General features: G+C 46.3%; 1 protein-coding gene across 1 annotated transcript in view; it reads right to left on the reverse strand.

Moving 5' to 3' along the window:
• LOC144605241 (uncharacterized) overlaps window positions 1-13,949 on the reverse strand; it is a 29,473-nt gene extending 15,524 nt beyond the window's left edge. Inside the window, exons 1-9 of the mRNA XM_078420337.1 lie at window positions 13,894-13,949; window positions 11,186-11,348; window positions 9,415-9,532; window positions 7,022-7,140; window positions 5,479-5,684; window positions 4,362-4,481; window positions 3,645-3,789; window positions 2,024-2,122; window positions 1,057-1,197 (exon numbers count right to left, since the gene is read on the reverse strand). Of these exons, the coding sequence (XP_078276463.1) occupies window positions 1,057-1,197; window positions 2,024-2,122; window positions 3,645-3,789; window positions 4,362-4,481; window positions 5,479-5,684; window positions 7,022-7,140; window positions 9,415-9,532; window positions 11,186-11,348; window positions 13,894-13,949 (1,167 nt within the window). The remainder of the gene's footprint in view (window positions 1-1,056; window positions 1,198-2,023; window positions 2,123-3,644; window positions 3,790-4,361; window positions 4,482-5,478; window positions 5,685-7,021; window positions 7,141-9,414; window positions 9,533-11,185; window positions 11,349-13,893) is intronic.
• Between the last annotated feature and the right edge of the window lie 4,889 nt (window positions 13,950-18,838).

The raw sequence follows: 18,838 nt of genomic DNA on the forward strand, positions 1-18,838 counted from the left end.
CCCACGCTGGTCACGGGGAGAAGGTACAAACTCCGTACAGACAGCACCTGTAGTCGGGATGGAACCCGGGTCTCTGCCGCTGTAAGTGCTGGAAGGCAGCAACTCCACCGCTGCGCTACCGGGTCTTAACCTGAAACGATAACTCTGTTTCTCTCCAATTAAATAAGGGTCCCAAATTTGAAGAGTCGCCTATCCATGTTCTCCAGAGATGCTGCCTGACCCGCTGAGTTACTCCAGCACTCTGTGAAACGTCACCTATCCATGTTCTCCAGAGATGCTGCCTGACCCGCTGAGTTACTCCAGCATTTTGTGAAATGTCACCTATCCATGTTCTCCACAGATGCTGCCTGACCTGCTGAGTTACTCCAGCACTCTGTGAAACGTCACCTATCCATGTTCTCCAGAGATGCTGCCTGACCCACTGAGTCACTCCAGCACTCTGTGTCTAACTTTAGTGCAATGTTTGGGTGAGTTGAGCCCGACCTCACACGTACAAACTGACATGAAGAAAGGGACTGAAAGTCTGATGATATGCGTTTCATTATTCCATTTTATTGAACATTTTCAAGGACTATTTAATAACAGGACAGTTCACAGGAGAGGATAACATGCTGCGTGATTCCTAGATCACCATTAATGAGCTCAATGAGCATGGTTTTGGATTGAATTATGGAAAGTCACAGCTGTACCAAGCAAGGAATGAGAAAGGAAAGCTATGGAATCAGAGAGCAGAAATAATTACAGGATATCAACGATCCCATTGCCAGTCCAACCCAACATTCATTAATGGCTTTTTACAGATCCCATCTATACGGCATCATTTCTTCCAATTTTCTTTTCTTTTCTCCCTTCAATTAAAGCTTGGACAAGATCGTCACTGAACTCTAAGCTGTCAATAGAGTATCTTCAGCATCACACATCGGAAAGTGACATCGTGATCTTTGATACTGGGTGGCATGGTGAGCCCGTGGTGCTGCTCTGGGGATCAGCGATCTGGCTGCAGTCAAGTTGAATGGGGCTGGATCTTCAATGGGTTGGTGGACAGGAGAGTTAGACGGCCTTGGCCAGACCCACGCGGTTGTTTCCACGGTCAAAGATGGAGTAGTACTCGCCGATGAAGACGTCGCCCAGAATCCAGAGGTTGCTACCGGAAGCACTAAATCCGCTCATGCAGGTAACCTGGTTGTAGTAGGTTTGCTGTGGGAGAATAAACCAATCAATCAATCAGTCAATCAATGAACGAATGAATGAATGAGTGAATGGATCAATGAATGAATGGGTGAATGAATGAGTGAACGAATGAATGAATGAGTGAATGAATCAATGAATGAATGGGTGAATGAATGAATGAATGAATGAAGGCATGGGCGAATGAATGAATGAATGACTGAATGAATCAATCAATCAATCAATCAATGAGTGAATCAGTCAAAGATTGAATTAATGAGTGAATGAATGAATGGATATTTTATTGTCACATGTGAAAAGTCACAGTGAAATTCTTTGTTTTGCGTCCCTACAGTATGCAAATAGTCGCCACATAAAGGGCGCGGACAAAGTTACAAAGTATCCCGCACCAGGTCCTCCTTTGTTCTCACCCCCCCTCTTGGCGGTCCCCCCACGCTGGGTCCCCCTTGCCCCTTGAGATGGAGAGCAATTAGCAGCAGGTCCACAGTCTAGTCTGGAGTGACCGGTACAACAGGAGATGGGGAAAGGAGATGAGGAGGAATTTTTTGGCCAGAGGGTGGTGAATCTGCGGAATTCATCGCCGCAGATGGCCAGGGAGGCCAAGGCAGTGGATATTTTTAAGGCGGAAACTGACAAATTCTTGATTAGTACGGGTGTCAGGGGTGATGGGGAGAAGGCAGGAGAATGGGGTTAGGAGGGAGAGATAGATCAGCCATGATTGGATGGCAGAGTGGACTTGATGGGCCTATTCTGCGCCTAGAACTTATGAACTCATGAACATATTTAAGTCGTCCGAGAAAAATCACTTAATATCATACGGAGTCCAGTGACATACCTTGAGTGAGTAGGCAGAGGCAGGAAGATTAAACTCGTAACCATTGATGGTGAAGACCACATCAGGCATGCTGCCGATATCATTGCAGTTTATGGAGTACTGAAAGACAAGGGCAACATTGTTCAGATCATAGACACAAAAAGCTGGGGTAACTCAGTGGGTCAGGCAGCATCTCCAGAGGAACAGAGTAGGTGGCGTTTTTCGGGTCGAGTCCCTTCTGACTGAGAGTCAGGGGAGAGGGAAACTGGGGGCATTAAAAGGTACAAAGAACAAATGAACAAAAGGTGTGAAAAGAACAAATCAAAGCCAGCATCGATGATGAAGGAAAATGCGGAGCCCACAATGATCCATTGTTGGCTGTGGGCCGGGTGATAACGAGTTATACAGACAGTGGAACTCAACAGGACGACAGTGAAACTAGTACGACGACTTGGGTGTGGGAGGGACGGAGAGAGAGGGGAAGCAAGGGGCACTTGAAGTTAGAGAAGTCAATGTTCTTACAGCTGGGGTGTAAGCTGCCCAAGAGAAATATGAGGTGCTGTTCCTCCAATTTGCATTTGAGGAAGCCCGGGACAGAAAGGTCAGTGTGGGAATGGGAGGGGGAGCTAAAGTGTTTGGTAATCGGGAGATCACATAGGCCAAGGCGGACTGAGCGAAGGTGTTCAGAGAAACGATGGCCCAGTCTGTGCTGGGTCATGCCTGCAACGTAGGCCAAGGCGGACTGAGCGAAGGTGTTCAGTGAAACGATGGCCCAGTCTGTGCTTGGTCATGCCTGCAACGTAGGCCAAGGCGGACTGAGCGAAGGTGTTCAGGGAAACGATGGCCCAGTCTGTGCTTGGTCATGCCTGCATAGGGTCTGAGGAAAGTCAACTAAAAACTAGGAAACAAAAAACTTATAGAAACTAAACCAATCTAAACTCAAGTAAACTATATAAACTAAACTAATCTAATCTAAACTCAACTAACCTAAACTAATCTAAACTCAAACTAATCTAATCTAAACTCAACTAACCTAAACTAATCTAAACTCAAACTATACTATACTAAACTAAACAAATCTAATTTAAGCTAAACTATACTAATCTAATCTAAACAACTAAACTAAACTAAGCTAATCTAAACTATACAAAACTTATCTAAACTATACAAAAGTCATCTGAACTATACAAAACTAATCTATATTAAACTAATCTAAAATAATCTAACCTAAACAATACTAAACTAATCTAAACTATACTAAACTAAACTAATGTAAATTAAACTATACTAAACTATGCTAAACTATTCTAAACTATACAAATCTATACTGGACTATGCTAAACTAATCTAAACTATACTAAACTATACGAAACTAATCTAAACTATACTAAACTAAAGTAAATTAAACTATACTAAACTATGCTAAACTAATCTAAACTATACTATATGCTAAACTAATCTAAACTATACTAAACTTAAATTAATGTAAACAAATCTATACTAAAGTAATCGGAAGTAAAGCAAAGTAAGCTGTACTAAACATCTAAACTGATTGAGTTGAATGGATTGAACATGTTGCTGACTGTCTGCCACATTTAAGGGAGCATGCAGAGTTTACAGGTGAGTGGAGAATGGACTGTACCTGGCCATAGCTACCAGGATTGGCTCCGATTCCTTGTTGGATGTTGTTGATGGCTGTGCTGGGTCCAACAAGGAGGGAGGTGCCCGTATCTATAATGGCGGGGCAGCCCTCACTGCAAGCCACAACCTGCCCATTGATGGTCACACTGAGGGAGAAACACACATTGACAGTCAAAAACTGGCCAAACCTACCAGGTTATGGAGTCATGAGATACAGGACACTTGACCCAACTGGTCCATGCTGACCAAGGTGCCCCATCTACGCGTCCCACTTACCCTTTTTTGGCCCATATCCCTCTAAATCTTTCCTATCCATGAACCTAATTATAGAACGTTAGATTTAGTTCAGAGATGCAACGTGGAAACAGGCCCTTCGGCCCACTGAATCCATGCAGACCAGTGATCAGCCGTACACTAGTTCTATCCTACACTCTGGGGGCAATTTGCAGAGGCCAATGAACCTACAAACCTGCACGTCTTTGGAGTGTGGGAGGAAACCGGAGCACCCGGAGAAAACCCACGCGGGTCACGGGAAGAACGTACAAACTCCGTACCGACAGCACCCGTGGTCAGGATGGAACCCGGGTCTCTGGCGCTGTGAGGCAGCAACTCTACCGCTGTGCCACCGAGCCGCCTGTTAATGTAGTTAATCTTTGAAGGCCAATGGGCGATGAGCTGCTCTCAACATTGTGTTAGTTGGAGATTTGCGAGCACATACCTTTGGATCTCGATTTGCCAGTAAGCTTGATGTGTGACAGTCACCCAGTTAATTGGGCCTTGGTAATGGCTGGGGTCGACTCCACCAAAGATAATTTCACTTCCAGACTCACCAACCTCTCTGTAAAACAATGTTTGGAATAATAATAGCTCAGAATCATCTAAGGACACCCAAAGAATCAATTTGTGAATTAATGAATGAATACTTTATTATCATATGTGACAAATCACAAATCACAGGTTCTTTGCTTCCATGCCCAAGGTATGCAAAGAGGTACCACATAACGGGCGCGGACAAAGGTTCAAAGTGTCCCGTGCTAGGTTCTTCTTTCTCCCCCCCCCCCCCTTGCTCCAGTTCCACCTTTCTTCCCTCCCCCCCCCCACCAATTGAACTATCTTCTATGGCAAAAGGCCATAAGTAATAGGGGCAGAATTAGGCCATTCGGCCCATCAAGTACACTCCACCATTCAATCATGGCTGATCTATCTCTCCCTCCCTCCTAACCCCATTCATACAATGTTCAGACCTCCAAGTGAAACTATAAGATGGCGGTGGATGGAGGAGAGGATTGGTATGTCAGGACAACACTGCACTTTTATGAAACTTTGTTCATAAATTCATCGGACCATTAGTGGTAGGAGCAGAATTAGGCCATTTGGCCTATCAATTTTACTCCGCCATTCAATCATGGCTGATCTATCCCTCCCTCCTGACCCCATTCTTCTGCCTTCTCTCCACAACCCCTGACGCCCGTACTAATCAAGAATCTGTCTACCTACGGCATTTAGGGTGCTCCATTCCATCATTAGTTCATAAGTGATATGAGCAGAATTAGGCCATTTGGCCCCATCAGGTCTGCTCCATCATTCAATCGTGGCTGATCTATCTTTCCCTCTCAACCCCATTCTCCTGCCTTCTCCTCATGACCCTGACACCCGCACTGATCAAGAACCTGTTCATCTCCACCTTAAAAATACCCAATGACTTGGCCTCCACGGCCGCCTGTGGCAACGAATTCCACAGATTCACCACCCTCTGACTAAGGAAATTCCTCCTCATCTCCGTTCTAAAGGTACGATCAGTCATCGAAGACGCGACCGTATTTACGCGGGAAGACACTGACCTGGTCAAGTAGACGGAGAAAAGGGGCATCTCGAGCACATGCTGAGAGATCATGTTGTGTAGCACAGTTGTGGCGCCCTCAGCAGAAAGAGACTGGTAGCCCATGCCCAAGATGCCATCAAATTTGCTTTGGGTAAAGAATCCGCCTGGTTCAGTTAAACTCAAACCCAATTCCTGGCCTCGGATGGTGATGTCTGAAACCTAAAGGGTCAAGATCGAGAGAATTTAATTGGAGTTATCCTGTATCCACCTATCACTGCGTAGGAAGGAACTGCAGGTGCCGGTTTACACCGAAGGTAGACACAAAGAGACAAAGGTAGGCAGCATGTCTGGAGGAGGGTCTCGACCCGAAACGTCACCCATTCCTTCTCTCCCAAGATGCTGCCTGTCCCGCTGGAGTTACTCCAACTGTCTGTCCACCTATCACTCACCAGGATGGGCACAAAAATGCTGGCGCCGCTCAGCGGGACAGGCAGCGTCTCTGGAGGGAAGGAGCGGGCGAGGTTTTGGGTCGAGACCCTCATCAGACCCGTCCCGAAACTTCACTCTTTGGTTTGAAGAAGGGTCTCGATCTGAAACGTGACCCATTCCTTCTCTCCAGAGATGCTGCCTGACACGCTGAAGTTACTCCAGCTTTTTGTGTCTATCTAAGATAAACCATTGCCAGTACATTGAATTGAATTGAATAAGTTTATTGGCCAAGTATGTACACATACAAGGAATGTGCCTTGGTGCTCCGCTCGCAAGTAACAGCACGAACACACAGTAAACAATTACGAATAAAGCATAAAACATTAAATCATTAAGAATACAACATTATAGTTTAAACGTGTGAGTGAAATAAAATACCAGAGCAAAAGGAGGGGACAGACCTTTGGTTGTTGAGTAGAGCTGCTGCTCGTGGATAAAAACTGTTTTTATGTCTGGCTGTGGCTGCTTTGACAGTCCGGATTCGCCTTCCAGAGGGAAGTGCTTCGAAGAGTTTATGACCAGGGTGAGAAGGGTCAGAGGTGATCTTGCCCACTTGCTTCCTGGCCCTTGCAGTGTACAGTTCGTCAATGGGGGGAAGGTTGCAGCCAACAACCTTCACGGCTGAACGAACGATCCGTTGCAGCCTCCGGATGTCGTGCTTGGTGGCTGAGCCAAACCAGACATGTTCCCAATGTTGGGGGAGTCCAGAACAAGGGGCCACAGTTTAAGAATAGGGGGTAGGCCATTTAGAACGGAGATGAGGAAAAACTTTTTCAGTCAGAGAGTTGTGAATCTGTGGAATTCTCTGCCTCAGAAGGCAGTGGAGGCCAGTTCTCTGAATGCATTCAAGAGAGAGCTAGATAGAGCTCTTAAGGATAGCGGAGTCAGGGGGTATGGGGAGAAGGCAGGAACGGGGTACTGATTGAGAATTATCAGCCATGATCACATTGAATGGCTCGAAGGGCCGAATGGCCTACTCCTGCACCTATTGTCTATTGACTATTTTCCATAATTAAACACTCTTGACTGAACTCGGAGTGACATGGTGAGGATTGAAGTCGACTTACTTTCAGTGTGTCGTATCCTAGTATTCCAGTCATGCTGCCAGTTCCGTATTGGATGGACACTCGCTGGTTGTAGGAACGGTAGGTGTACGAGTTGGATGGGTCGAATCTGCGGTGGTTCACTGAAAAGAGACATCAGTTTCTTCCGTTTAAATGAAAAAAAGGTTTCAGCATAACGTAACATCACGCGGGCAGGAGGGACGAGCGTAGATAGGACCTCTTGGTCGGTAGACACAAAGTGCTGGAGTAACTCAGCAGGTCAGGCAGCATCTCTGGAGGACATGGATAGGTAACGTTTTAGGTCGGGAGAGTCTGAAGAAGGGTCCTGACCCAAAACATCACTTATCCTTTTTCTCCAGAGATGCTGCCTGACCCGCTCGGTTACTCCAGCGTTTTGTGTCTATCTTGGCTGGGGTGTAAGCTGCCCAAGCTGTTCCACCAGCTTGTGTGGGGGCTCACTCTGACAGTGGAGGAGACCCAGGATAGAAAGGTGAGTGTGGGAATGGGAAGGGGATTTAGAATGTTTAGCCACCAGGAGATCCTGCAGGCAGGCCTTGGCAGACGGAGTGTAAGGAATTACGTACGGATTTAATCAGGAATTAGTTTTGTTTAGAGACACAGCGTAGAAACAGGCCCTTCGGCCCATCAGGTCCGTGCCGACCAGCGATCCCCGCACACTAACACCATCCTACACCCACTAGGGACAATTTACATTTATACCAAGCCAATTAACCTACAAACCTGTACGCCTTTGGAGTGTGGGAGGAAATCGAGCAATTCTAAAAGTAAACCTAGCAATTATAGACCAGTTAGTTTGACGTCTGTGGTGGGAAAATTAATGGAAAAGATACTTAGGGACAATATATATAATTATTTGGATAAACAAGGCCTGATTAGAAACAGTCAACATTGATTTGTGCCTGGAAGGTCATGTTTGACTAATCTTCTTGAATTTTTTGAAGAGGTTACCAGGGAAATTGATAAGGGCAAGGCTGTGGATGTTGTCTATATGGACTTCAGTAAGGCATTTGACAAGGTTCCACATGGAAGGTTGATTAAGAAGGTTAAATCGTTGGGTATTAATAGTGAGGTTGCAAGATGGATTCAACAATGGCTGAATGGGAGATACCAGAGGGTAATGGTTGACAATTGTATGTCAGGTTGGAGGCCAGTGTCTAGTGGAGTACCCCAAGGATCTGTGTTGGGTCCACTGTTTGTCATTTACATTAATGATCTGGATGATGGTGTGGCAAATTGGATTAGTAAATATGCAGATGATACTAAGATAGGTGGTGTAGTTAACAATGAAGTAGAGTTTCAAAGTCTACAGAGAGACTTGGGCCTTTTGGAAGGGTGGGCTGAAAGATGGCAGATGGAGTTTAATGCTGATAAGTGTGAGGTGCTGCATTTTGGTAGGACGTACAGGGTAAATGGTAGGGAATTGAGGAATGCAGTGGAACAGAGGTATCTGGGAATAACTGTGCATTGTTCCCTGAAGGTGGAATCTCATGTGGATAGGGTGGTGAAGAAGGCGTTTGGTATGCTTGCCTTTATAATCAGAGCATCGAGTATAGAAGTTGGGATGTAATGTTAAAATTGTACAGGGCATTGGTGAGGCCGAATCTGGAGTACGGTGTGCAGTTCTGGTCGCCAAATTATAGGAAGGATGTCGACAAAATGGAGAGGGTACAGAGGAGATTTACTAGAATGTTGCCTGGGTTTCAGCACTTAAGCTACAGAGAGAGGTTGAACAGGTTGGGTCGTTATTCTTTGGAGCGTAGAAGGTTGAGGGGGGACTTGATAGAGGTTTTTAAAATTTTGAGAGGGACGGACAGAGTTGACGTGGGTAGGCTTTTCCCTTTGAGAGTGGGGAAGATTCCAACAAGGGGACATAGCTTCAGAATTGAGGGACAAAAGTTTAGGGGTAACATGAGGGGTAACTTCTTTACTCAGAGGGTGGTGGCTGTATGGAATGGGCTTCCGGTGGAAGTGGTGGAGGCTGGCTCGATTTTATTATTTAAGAGTAAATTGGATAGGTATATGGATGGGAGGGGATTGGAGGGTTATGGTCTGAGTGCAGGTAGATGAGACTAGGTCAGGGACAGTGGTCGGCGTGGACTGGTAGGGCCGAACGGGCCTGTTTCCCTGCTGTAGTTGTTATATGGTTATCTTGGAGAAAACCCCACGCGGGTCACGGGGAGAACGTATAAACTCCGTACAGACAAGCACCAAGAACCAAGAACTAAGAACCCTTAGTCGGGATTGAACCCGGGTCTCTGGGCGCTGTGAGCGCTGTAAAGCAGCAACTCCACCACTGCGCCACCGTGCCGCCGTGAGGAATCACAGGGCACGAGTAAAACTTCAAATACATCTGGCAGCAGGGAACATTGACTTACTGCAAGCAGCTGCTTTGCAATAGACGGAAGGAACCCAGAGATTGGATGAGCCAGTGTCAAAGATGACTGTGAAGCTTTGTGGAGGACTGCCGATGCTGATAACTCCATAATAAGACATCTGGCAGCAAAAAACAAACGAGAGATTTAGTTTTAGATTCACAACATGGAAAGTCAGCACAGAGTCTGTGCATCAGCCCACCATGTCCGCGCCGACCAGCGATGGATCACCCCTTCACACCAGTCCTACATGATCCAGTGCACATCCCCTGTGTCCACTGCCTGCACACTAGGGAGGGCCAATTTCACAGAGGGCCAATTAATCTACAAACCCCACACACATCTTTGGGGTGTGGGAGGAAACCGGAGCAACCTGGGAAAACGTGCAAACTCCACACAGACAGCATCCGAGGTCAGGATGGAACCCAGGTCTGACAACATCCGCAGCTTTCCACATCAAACTGAAATATGAAGCCCGTCTCTCTTTCCACACATGCTCCCTGCCCTGCTGAGTGTCTCCAGCATCTTTTAGTTTAGTTTAGCTTAGTTTAGTTTCGGGATGCATGCAGCGTGGATACTGGACTCTCTCACCACCAAAGTCCGCACACTAGCACTATCCTGCACACCAGGGACAATTTACAGAAGCCAATTAACCTACAAACATGCACAGATTTGGAAAGTGGGAGGAAACCGGAGCAACCGGAGGCCAACGTTTAATTTATTATTGTCACGTGTTCCGAGGTACAGTGAAAAGAGTTTTGTGCTTCCCAGTCAGTGAAATGACTATTGTGAAAGAAGTAACTGCAGATGCTGGTTTAAACCGAAGATAGACACAAAAAGGCACCTGTCCCGCTGAGTTACTCCAGCTTTTGTGTCTAGCTTCAGTGAACAGACTTTTGTTGGTCGGCGTGGGCAAGTTGGGCCTATAGGCCTGTTTCCATGCTGCATGACTCTATGACTCTATAACTCTATGACTATACATTATTACAATCGAGCTGTTCACAGTGTACAGATACATGATAAGGAAATAACGTTTAGTGCAAGGCAAAGTCCGATCAAGGATAGTCCGAGTGTCACCAAAGAGGTAGATAGCAGTTCAGGACCGCTCTCTGGTTGTGATAGGACGGTTCAGTTGCCTGATAACAGCTGGGAAGAAACTGTCCCTGAATCTGGAGGTGTGCGTTTTCACACTTCTGTACCTTTTCCCTGATGGGAGAGGGGAGAAGAGGGAGTAACCGGGGTGAGACTGGTCCTTGATTATGCTGCTGGCCTTGCCGAGGCAGCGTGAGGTGTAGATGGAGTCAATGGAAGGGAGGTTGGTTTGCGTGATGGTCTGGCCCACAACTCTGCAGAGAGGAAAGAAGCAAAGTGTGGGAAGGAACTGCAGATGCTGGTTTACACTGGATAGACAAAATGCTGGAGTAACTCAGCGGGACAGGAAAGGAATGGGCGACATTTCTGAGTGAGACCCTTCTTCAGGCTGAGACTCAGGGGAAAGGGAAATGAGGGATATAGACGGTGAAGGGGTGAGATGTGGAACAAATGAATGAAAGATATGCAAAAAAGTAACGGTGATAAAGGAAACGCCATTGTCAGCTGTTTGCTGGGTGAGAACGAGAAGCTGGTGTGACTTGGGTGGGGGAGGGATGGAGAGAGGGGAAGTGCAGGGGTTACTTGCAGTTAGAGAGATCAATATTCATACCACCAGCATATTCATAAGTAAAGTGTGCCTTTCCCCACACACTTCCATTTATAAAAGTCAGGAATAACTTACATCCAGGAAGTTGGCCATTGGTTCAGTGGAAGCCAGGGAGGATACGCCAGTGAGACCTTCAAACTTTGAGCAGGGATCAGAAGGATTGTCCTTCAGGAAGTCTTCCAGTAATCCCTTCTCCCGAAGAATCTCCCGGCCAGATAGCCCCTTGATCAGGGGAACCCTGTGAATGTGGGAAGCAAGTTAGGAAGGTTATTCCCACACCCGAGCTTTATACCCTTATAGAAAACACGGAAACATAGAAAAACAGGTGCAGGTGTAGGCCAATCCGCCCTTTGAACCAGCACCGCCATTCAATCATGGCTGATCATCCACAATCAGTACCCCGTTCCTGCTTTCTCCCCATATCCCTTGATTCCATTAGCCTGAAGAGCTCTATCTAACTCTCTCTGGAAAACATCCAGTGAATTGGCCTCCACTGCCTTCGGTGGCAGAGAATTGCACAGATTCACGACTCTCTGGGTGAAATGGTTTTCCCTCCTCTCAGTCCTTATCTAAACGTTATTCCCTTTATCATGTATCTGTATTCTGCGAACGGCTCGATAGTCATCAGGTCACATGCGATCCATGCAGGGCACATTTGCTAACAAATTAATATCTTGTCATCCTGGTTAATAGGGTCCCGTTGCCTTGTGACCGTAACTAACTCTGAAGCCCTGAAGAAGGGTCTCGACCCGAAACGTCGCCCATTCCTTCTCTCCTGAGATGCTGCCTGACCTGCTGAGTTACTCCAGCATTTTGTGAATAAATACCTTCGATTTGTACCAGCATCTGCAGTTATTTTCTTATATCATTTCACAAAATCAGCGGTCTGAATTTCTAATTCATCTGCAAATAGATTTTTTTTTAACGTGACTGGGAACTGTGTGTGCGCATCTGAAAATTCTGTGATCGCTCTTTCACCTTAACCCTGATATCCATGAGTTTATAAACTGTGCTGCCTTTAACCCTTTCTGATCCACGAGAAATTCAAACTCACTGCATTAAATGTTTAAATGTCTGATGGTACTGATTGTCCAGGGATACTGTGCTGTTGAAGTTAAGCCGACAACAAACTGTTCTATTAACTCAGTTCTGTTGTTTTAATGCTCCTTGGCAGATTTTGCACACACTTTTTATTTAAAATACTGTTATCCCATACACTGTAAATGTTCATAAGTGACAGGAGCAGAATTAGGCCATTCGGCCCATCAAGTCTACTCCGCCATTCAATCATGGCTGATCTATCTCTCCCTCCTAACCCCATTCTCCTGCCTTCTCCCCATAATCCCTGACACCCATACTAATCAAGAATCTATCTATCCCTGCCTTAAATATATCCACTGACTTGTCCTCCACAGCCTTCTGTGGCAAAGAATTCCACAGATTCACCACCCTCTCTCTAACTGAAGAAATTCTTCCTCATCTCCTTCCTAAAAGAACATCCTTTAGTTCCGAGGCTATGACCGCTACATGATTGGAATCACGTATTGTCTTTCTGCTGACTGGTTAGCACGCAACAAAAAGCTTTTCACTGTACCTCGGTACACGTGACAACTAAACTGAACTGAAATGCATCAACCATTATTGTTCCTTAAACATAGAACATTGCACAGTGCAGCACAGGAACAGGCCCTTCGGCCCACAATGCCCGTGCTAAACATGATGCCAAGACCAACTCTTCTCTGCCGGTACATTGTCCATATGCTTCCATTCCCTGCATATCCGTGCAAATTTACTTTAGACTTTTAGAGATGCCACATGGAAGCAGGCCCTTCGGCCCACCGAGTGCGTGCTGACCAGTGATCACCCCGTACACTAGCACTGTCCCACACATTAGGCACAATTTACAATTTTACCAAAGCAATTAACCTACAAACCTTCACGTCTTTGGAGTGCGGGAGGAAACCGGAGCTGCCGGAGAAAACCCACGTGGTCACGGGGAGAACGTGCAAACTCCGTACAGACAGCACCCGCAGTCAGGATGGAACCCGGGTCTCCGGCGCTGTGAGGCAGCAACTCTACCGCTGCCACCCTCTGTGCTTATTCAAAGGTCTCTTAAATGTCACTATCGTATCTGCCATCCACCACCACCCCAGCAGCATGTTCCAGTCACCCACCACCCTCGGTGTGAAAACGTTTTCCCGCAGAACTCCTTTAAACTTTGCCCCTCTCATCTTAAAACTATGCCTTCCAGTGTTTGATGTCTCCTCCCTGGAAAATAGGTTCTGACTGTCTGCCCTATCTCTGCCTCTCTTCATTTTATAAACTTCTATCAGGTCTCCCTGCAACTCCAGCGTTCCAGAGAAAACAATCCAAGTTTATCCAACTCCCCCATGTCGCTAACACCCTCTCATTTAGTTTAATTTGGAGGTACAGCGCGGCAACAGGCCCTTCGGCCCACCGAGTCTGCACCGACCGGCGATCCCCGCACATTAACACCACCCTACACACACTAGGGACAATTCTTTACATTTATCCCAAGCCAATTAACCTGCAAAACTTGCATGTCTTTGGAGTGTTGGAGGAAACCGAGGATCTCGGAGAAATCCCACGCAGGTCACGGGGAGAACATTCAGACAAACAACCGCGGTCAAGATTGGACCCGGGTCTTGGCGCTGTGAGGCAACAGCTCTACCGCTGTGCCACCGAGCCGCACCAATCCAGGCATCATTCTGATAAACCTGAATTTAGTCCCATATCTCGTTCGAGGTATAAGATCGTCCTACCTGAACAAGGCATCGGAGAGCTGAATGCACACAAGAGCGAAGATCAACAACTTCATGTTCAATCAGTTGGACTCTTTGCAGAATCTGAGGTCTGGCTTCTGAGCCACAATATTTATACCCGACGAACCCAGGTCACATGGACACAGATTCCATCATTCAACATGAGTAGAGTTCATGGTAAAGTCCTCGTGATTAGTTTATCTCGCATATAATCTCTCTTATTAAGGACAGTCCTCAATGTGAATGATACAAGTTGGTTTGTAAGTAGGTTAAGTGGTGTGGAATGAAAGATAAGCTTTATAAAAGATAACACAATCAGAAATTGGGTTAAGAAAACTGGTGAAAAACAATGAAATGTTTTTTTTACATATGTATAGACAGGTACTGTAAGTGAACTATAATGTTGGATGTAATGTTGGAGGTAATGAACAATGTTGGAGGTAATCTTTGATGCTTCGGCCAATGTGAATGTCCATATCTCCTGCTTAGACACTCCAGACTTAATGCGTGGAACTAGTAAATGGGATGTGTAAGAGGGAACTACAGATGCTGGTTCAAACCAAAGATAAACAGACACAAAAAGCTGGAGTAACTCAGCGGGACAGGCAGCATCTCTGGAGAGAAGGAATGGGTGACGTTTCGGATGGAGTCTGAAGAAGGGTCTTGACCAGAAACGTCAGCCATTCCTTCTCTCCAGAGATGCTGCCTGTCCCGTTGAGTTACTCCTGCTTTTTATGTCTATCTTTAGTGAATAGGATGAGTGTAGTAGGTAGGGTTGCCAACTTCCTCACTCCCAAATACGGGACAAGGTGGGACGTCACCGCCCCATGCCCCACTTGACCTCACCCAGCCAGCGGGCGCGTTTTCCCCTCCACCAATGGCGCCGCCCAGGCGTTTTCACACTTCTGTACCTCTTTCCAGGGACCCGGGTTCGATCCCGACTACGGGCGCCATCTGTACAGAGTTTGTACGTTCTCCCCGTGACCCGCGTGGGCTTTCTCCAGGATTTCCGGTTTCCTCCTACACTTCAAAGACATTCAGGTTTGTAGGTTAATTGGCTTGGTCTAATTGTAAATTGTCCCTAGTGTGTGTAGGATAGTGTTCGTGGGCGGGGATCGCTGGTCGGCGCGGACTCAGTGGGCTGAAGGGCCTGTTTTACGCGCTGTAACTCTAAACTATGTGCAGGATGAACCATTTGGAACTATTGTTTCTAATATTCTCAAGGGTATTGAAACGCTCTGAAAATACTTAACCAAACTGGATGGTTATCAAATTTGTAAGTTCATTTGCAACAGCTCCATCGGTCAACAAAGGAAAATCAGGCCAAGTGCGCATTTATTCGATAAGGTGTACAACTTTGCATGACCTTCACAAAAGTACATATTTTGTATTGTGTTATAGCCCTGCACCTGATCTCAGATGACAATGGAAACAAAATAATTGGCAGCAAAAATGACCTTCCTTGATACCTCCAGCGTGTTTTACACTAAAAAACAAAGTGCTGGAGGAACTCAGCGGGTCAGGCAGCATCTGTGGAAGGGCATGGACAGATGACATTTCAGGTCGGGACACTTCTTCAGAACTGCCTGTCCATTCCCTTCCACAGATGCTGTCTGACCCGCTGAGTTACTCCAGTACTTTGTGCTTTGTTCAAGATTCTAGCATCTGCAGTCTCCTCTCTCAGCATATTTCACATCGGCAAATCAAATTTAGGGCGGCACAGTGGTGCAGCGGGTAGAGCCGCTGCCTCACAGTGCTGGGTTCAATCCCGACCTCGGGTGCTGACTGCGTGGAGTTTGCACGTTCTCCCTGTAACCTTGTGGGTTTCCTCCGGGTGCTGCGGTTTCACCCGTATCCCAAAAACGTGCGGGTTTGTGGGTTGATCGCCCCTCTGTAAAATGTCCCCTTCCTAGTGTGTACGGAGTGGATGGGAGAGTGGGATAGCATGGAACTAGGGTAAACGGGTGATGGTGGACTCGGTGGGCTGAAGGGCCTGTTCCCGTGCTAAACTCTCTCAACTCTCTTTGAACTAAATATTACAAATTTCAACTATAGACATAAACATCTTTTGAAGGTATTTATTCACAAAATGCTGGAGTAACTCAGCAGGTCAGGCAGCATCTCAGGAGAGAAGGAATGGGTGACGTTTCGGGTCACCCATTCCTTCTCTCCTGAGATGCTGCCTGACCTGCTGAGTTACTCCAGCATTTTGTGATTAAATACCTTCGATTAGTACCAGCATCTGCAGTTATTTTCTTAAACATCTTTTGAAGTAAGTTTCTAATCACAATGATTTTTCTTGATTGGAGAGTGCTGCTGGACATAACTTGGCTTTAAAATGTTCGGGCACAAAAACAAACAAAATTATACCACTTTCGTCAGGTTGAGCTGCTAATGATGGTCAGTGGCTTGGGGTCACTGGTAGACTGAGGAGCCTGGTCATAAGTTCATAAGTTCATAAATCATAGGAGCAAAATTAACCCATTCGGCCCATCGTGTCTACTCTGCCATTCAATCATGGCTGATCTATTTCTCCCTCTTATCCCCATTCTCCTGCCTTCTACCCGTAACCCCTGACACCCGCACTAATCAAGAATCTATCAACCTCCGGCATAAATATACCCATTGACTCGGCCTCCACAGCCGTCTGTGGCAATGAATTCCACAGATTCACCACCCTCTGACTAAAGAAATTCCTCCTCGTCTCCTTTCTAAAGGTACGTCCTTTTATCCCGCACTGTATCTCTGAACTAAAAAGGGGTAGAGGGATATGTTTCAAACGTGGGCAAGTGGGACGAGTATAGATGGGGTCATTCTGGTTGGTATGGGCAAGTTGGGCCAAACGGCCTGTTTCCATGCTGAAGGTCGACACAAAAAGCTGGAGTAACTCTGCAGGTCAGACAGCATCTCTGGAGAAAAGGAATGGGTGACGTTTTGGGTCGAGACCCTTCTTCAGACTGAAAGTCAGAGGAAAGGGCAATGAGAGATATAGATGTACACCTCTAGATAATCACCCCTCATCTTCCTGCGCTCCAAGGAATAGAGTCCCAGCCTGCTCAAACTCTCCCTGTAGCTCAGGCCCTCGAGTCCTGGCAACATCCTGGGAAATCTTCTAGAGAAATGGAATTTTGGGTCAGAACTCATCTTCAGACGGAAAGGTAACATAGAAACATAGAAAACATAGAAACATAGAAAATAGGTGCAGGAGTAGGCCATTCGGCCCTTCGAGCCTGCACCGCCATTCAATATGATCATGGCTGATCATCCAGCTCAGTAACCTGTACCTGCCTTCTCTCCATACCCCCTGATCCCTTTAGCCACAAGGGCCACATCTAACTCCCTCTTAAATATAGACAATGAACTGGCCTCAACTAACTTCTGTGGCAGAGAATTCCACAGACTCACCACTCTCTGTGTGAAGAAATGTTTTCTCATCTCGTTCCTAAAAGACTTCCCCCTTATCCTTAAGCTGTGACCCCTGGTTCTGGACTTCCCCAACATCAGGAACAATCTTCCCGCATCTAGCCTCTCCAACCCTTTAAGAATTTTATATGTTTCAATAAGATCCCCCCTCAGTCTTCTAAATTCCAGCGAGTATAAGCCTAGTCTATCCAGTCTTTCTTCATATGAAAGTCCTGCCATCCCAGGGATCAATCTGGTGAACCTTCTCTGTACTCCCTCTACGGCTAGAATGTCTTTCCTCAGATTAGGAGACCAAAACTGTACACAATACTCCAGTTGCGGTCTCACCAAGGCCCTGTACAACTGCAGCAGAACCTCCCTGCTCCTATACTCAAATCCTCTTGCTATGAATGCTAACATACCATTCGCTTTCTTCACTGCCTGCTGCACCTGCACGCTTGCTTTCAATGACTGGTGCACCATGACACCCAGGTCACGTTTCATCTCCCCTTTTCCTAATTGGCCACCATTCAGGTAATACTCTGTTTTCCTGTTCTTGCCGCCAAAGTGGATAACCTCACATTTATCCACATTATATTGCATCTGCCATGCATTTGCCCACTCTCCTAATCTATCCAAGTCACTCTGCAGCCTCCTAGCATCCTGCTCGCAGCTAACACTGCCACCCAGCTTCGTGTCATCCGCAAATTTAGAGATATTGCATTCAATTCCCTTGTGCAAATCATTAATATATATTGTAAATAACTGGGGTCCCAGCACTGAGCCTTGCGGTACCCCACTAGTCACTGCCTGCCATTCCGAAAAGGACCCGTTTATTCCTACTCTTTGCTTCCTGTCCGCCAACCAATTCTCTATCCACCTCAATACTGAACCCCCAATACCGTGTGCTTTAAGTTTGTACCCCAATCTCCTATGTGGGACCATGTCGAAGGCCTTCTGAAAGTCCAGATACAACACATCGAATGGTTCTCCCTTATCCACTCTACAAGTTACATCCTCGAAAAATTCTATAAGATTCGTCAGGCATGATTTGCCTTTCATAAATCCATGCTGACTTTGTCCGATGATTTCACCACTTTCCAAATGTGATGCTATCACATCTTTAATAACTGACTCTAGCATTTTCCCCACTACCGATGTTAGGCTAACAGGTCTAGAATTCCCCGTTTTCTCTCTCCCTCCCAATCAGGTAAAGAGAGACCCTTCTCTATCTTTCAGTCTGAAGAAGGTTTCCAACCCGAAAAATCACCTATTCCTTTTCTCCAGAGATGCTGCCTGACCCGCTGAGTTACTCCAGCTTTTTGTGCCTGTCTTCGGTTTAAACCAGCATCTGTAGTTTCATCCTGCACAGTCTCCTTGCTATGTTGCTCCAGAATTTGGTCATATCTTTTGTGATTTCTTGAGAGGTCGGGAGCTTTTCTCTTGAAGGTTGGGAGGTGTGGGTGCCGGATATGCAGACAGAAAAGTTCTTGTTTTCAAACTTAAATTCCATATATTTAGTCTTTTCCAAAAACAGGTAAAC

The sequence above is a fragment of the Rhinoraja longicauda genome, chromosome 24 (genome assembly GCF_053455715.1).
Source record: "Rhinoraja longicauda isolate Sanriku21f chromosome 24, sRhiLon1.1, whole genome shotgun sequence".
Lineage (NCBI taxonomy): Eukaryota > Metazoa > Chordata > Chondrichthyes > Rajiformes > Arhynchobatidae > Rhinoraja > Rhinoraja longicauda.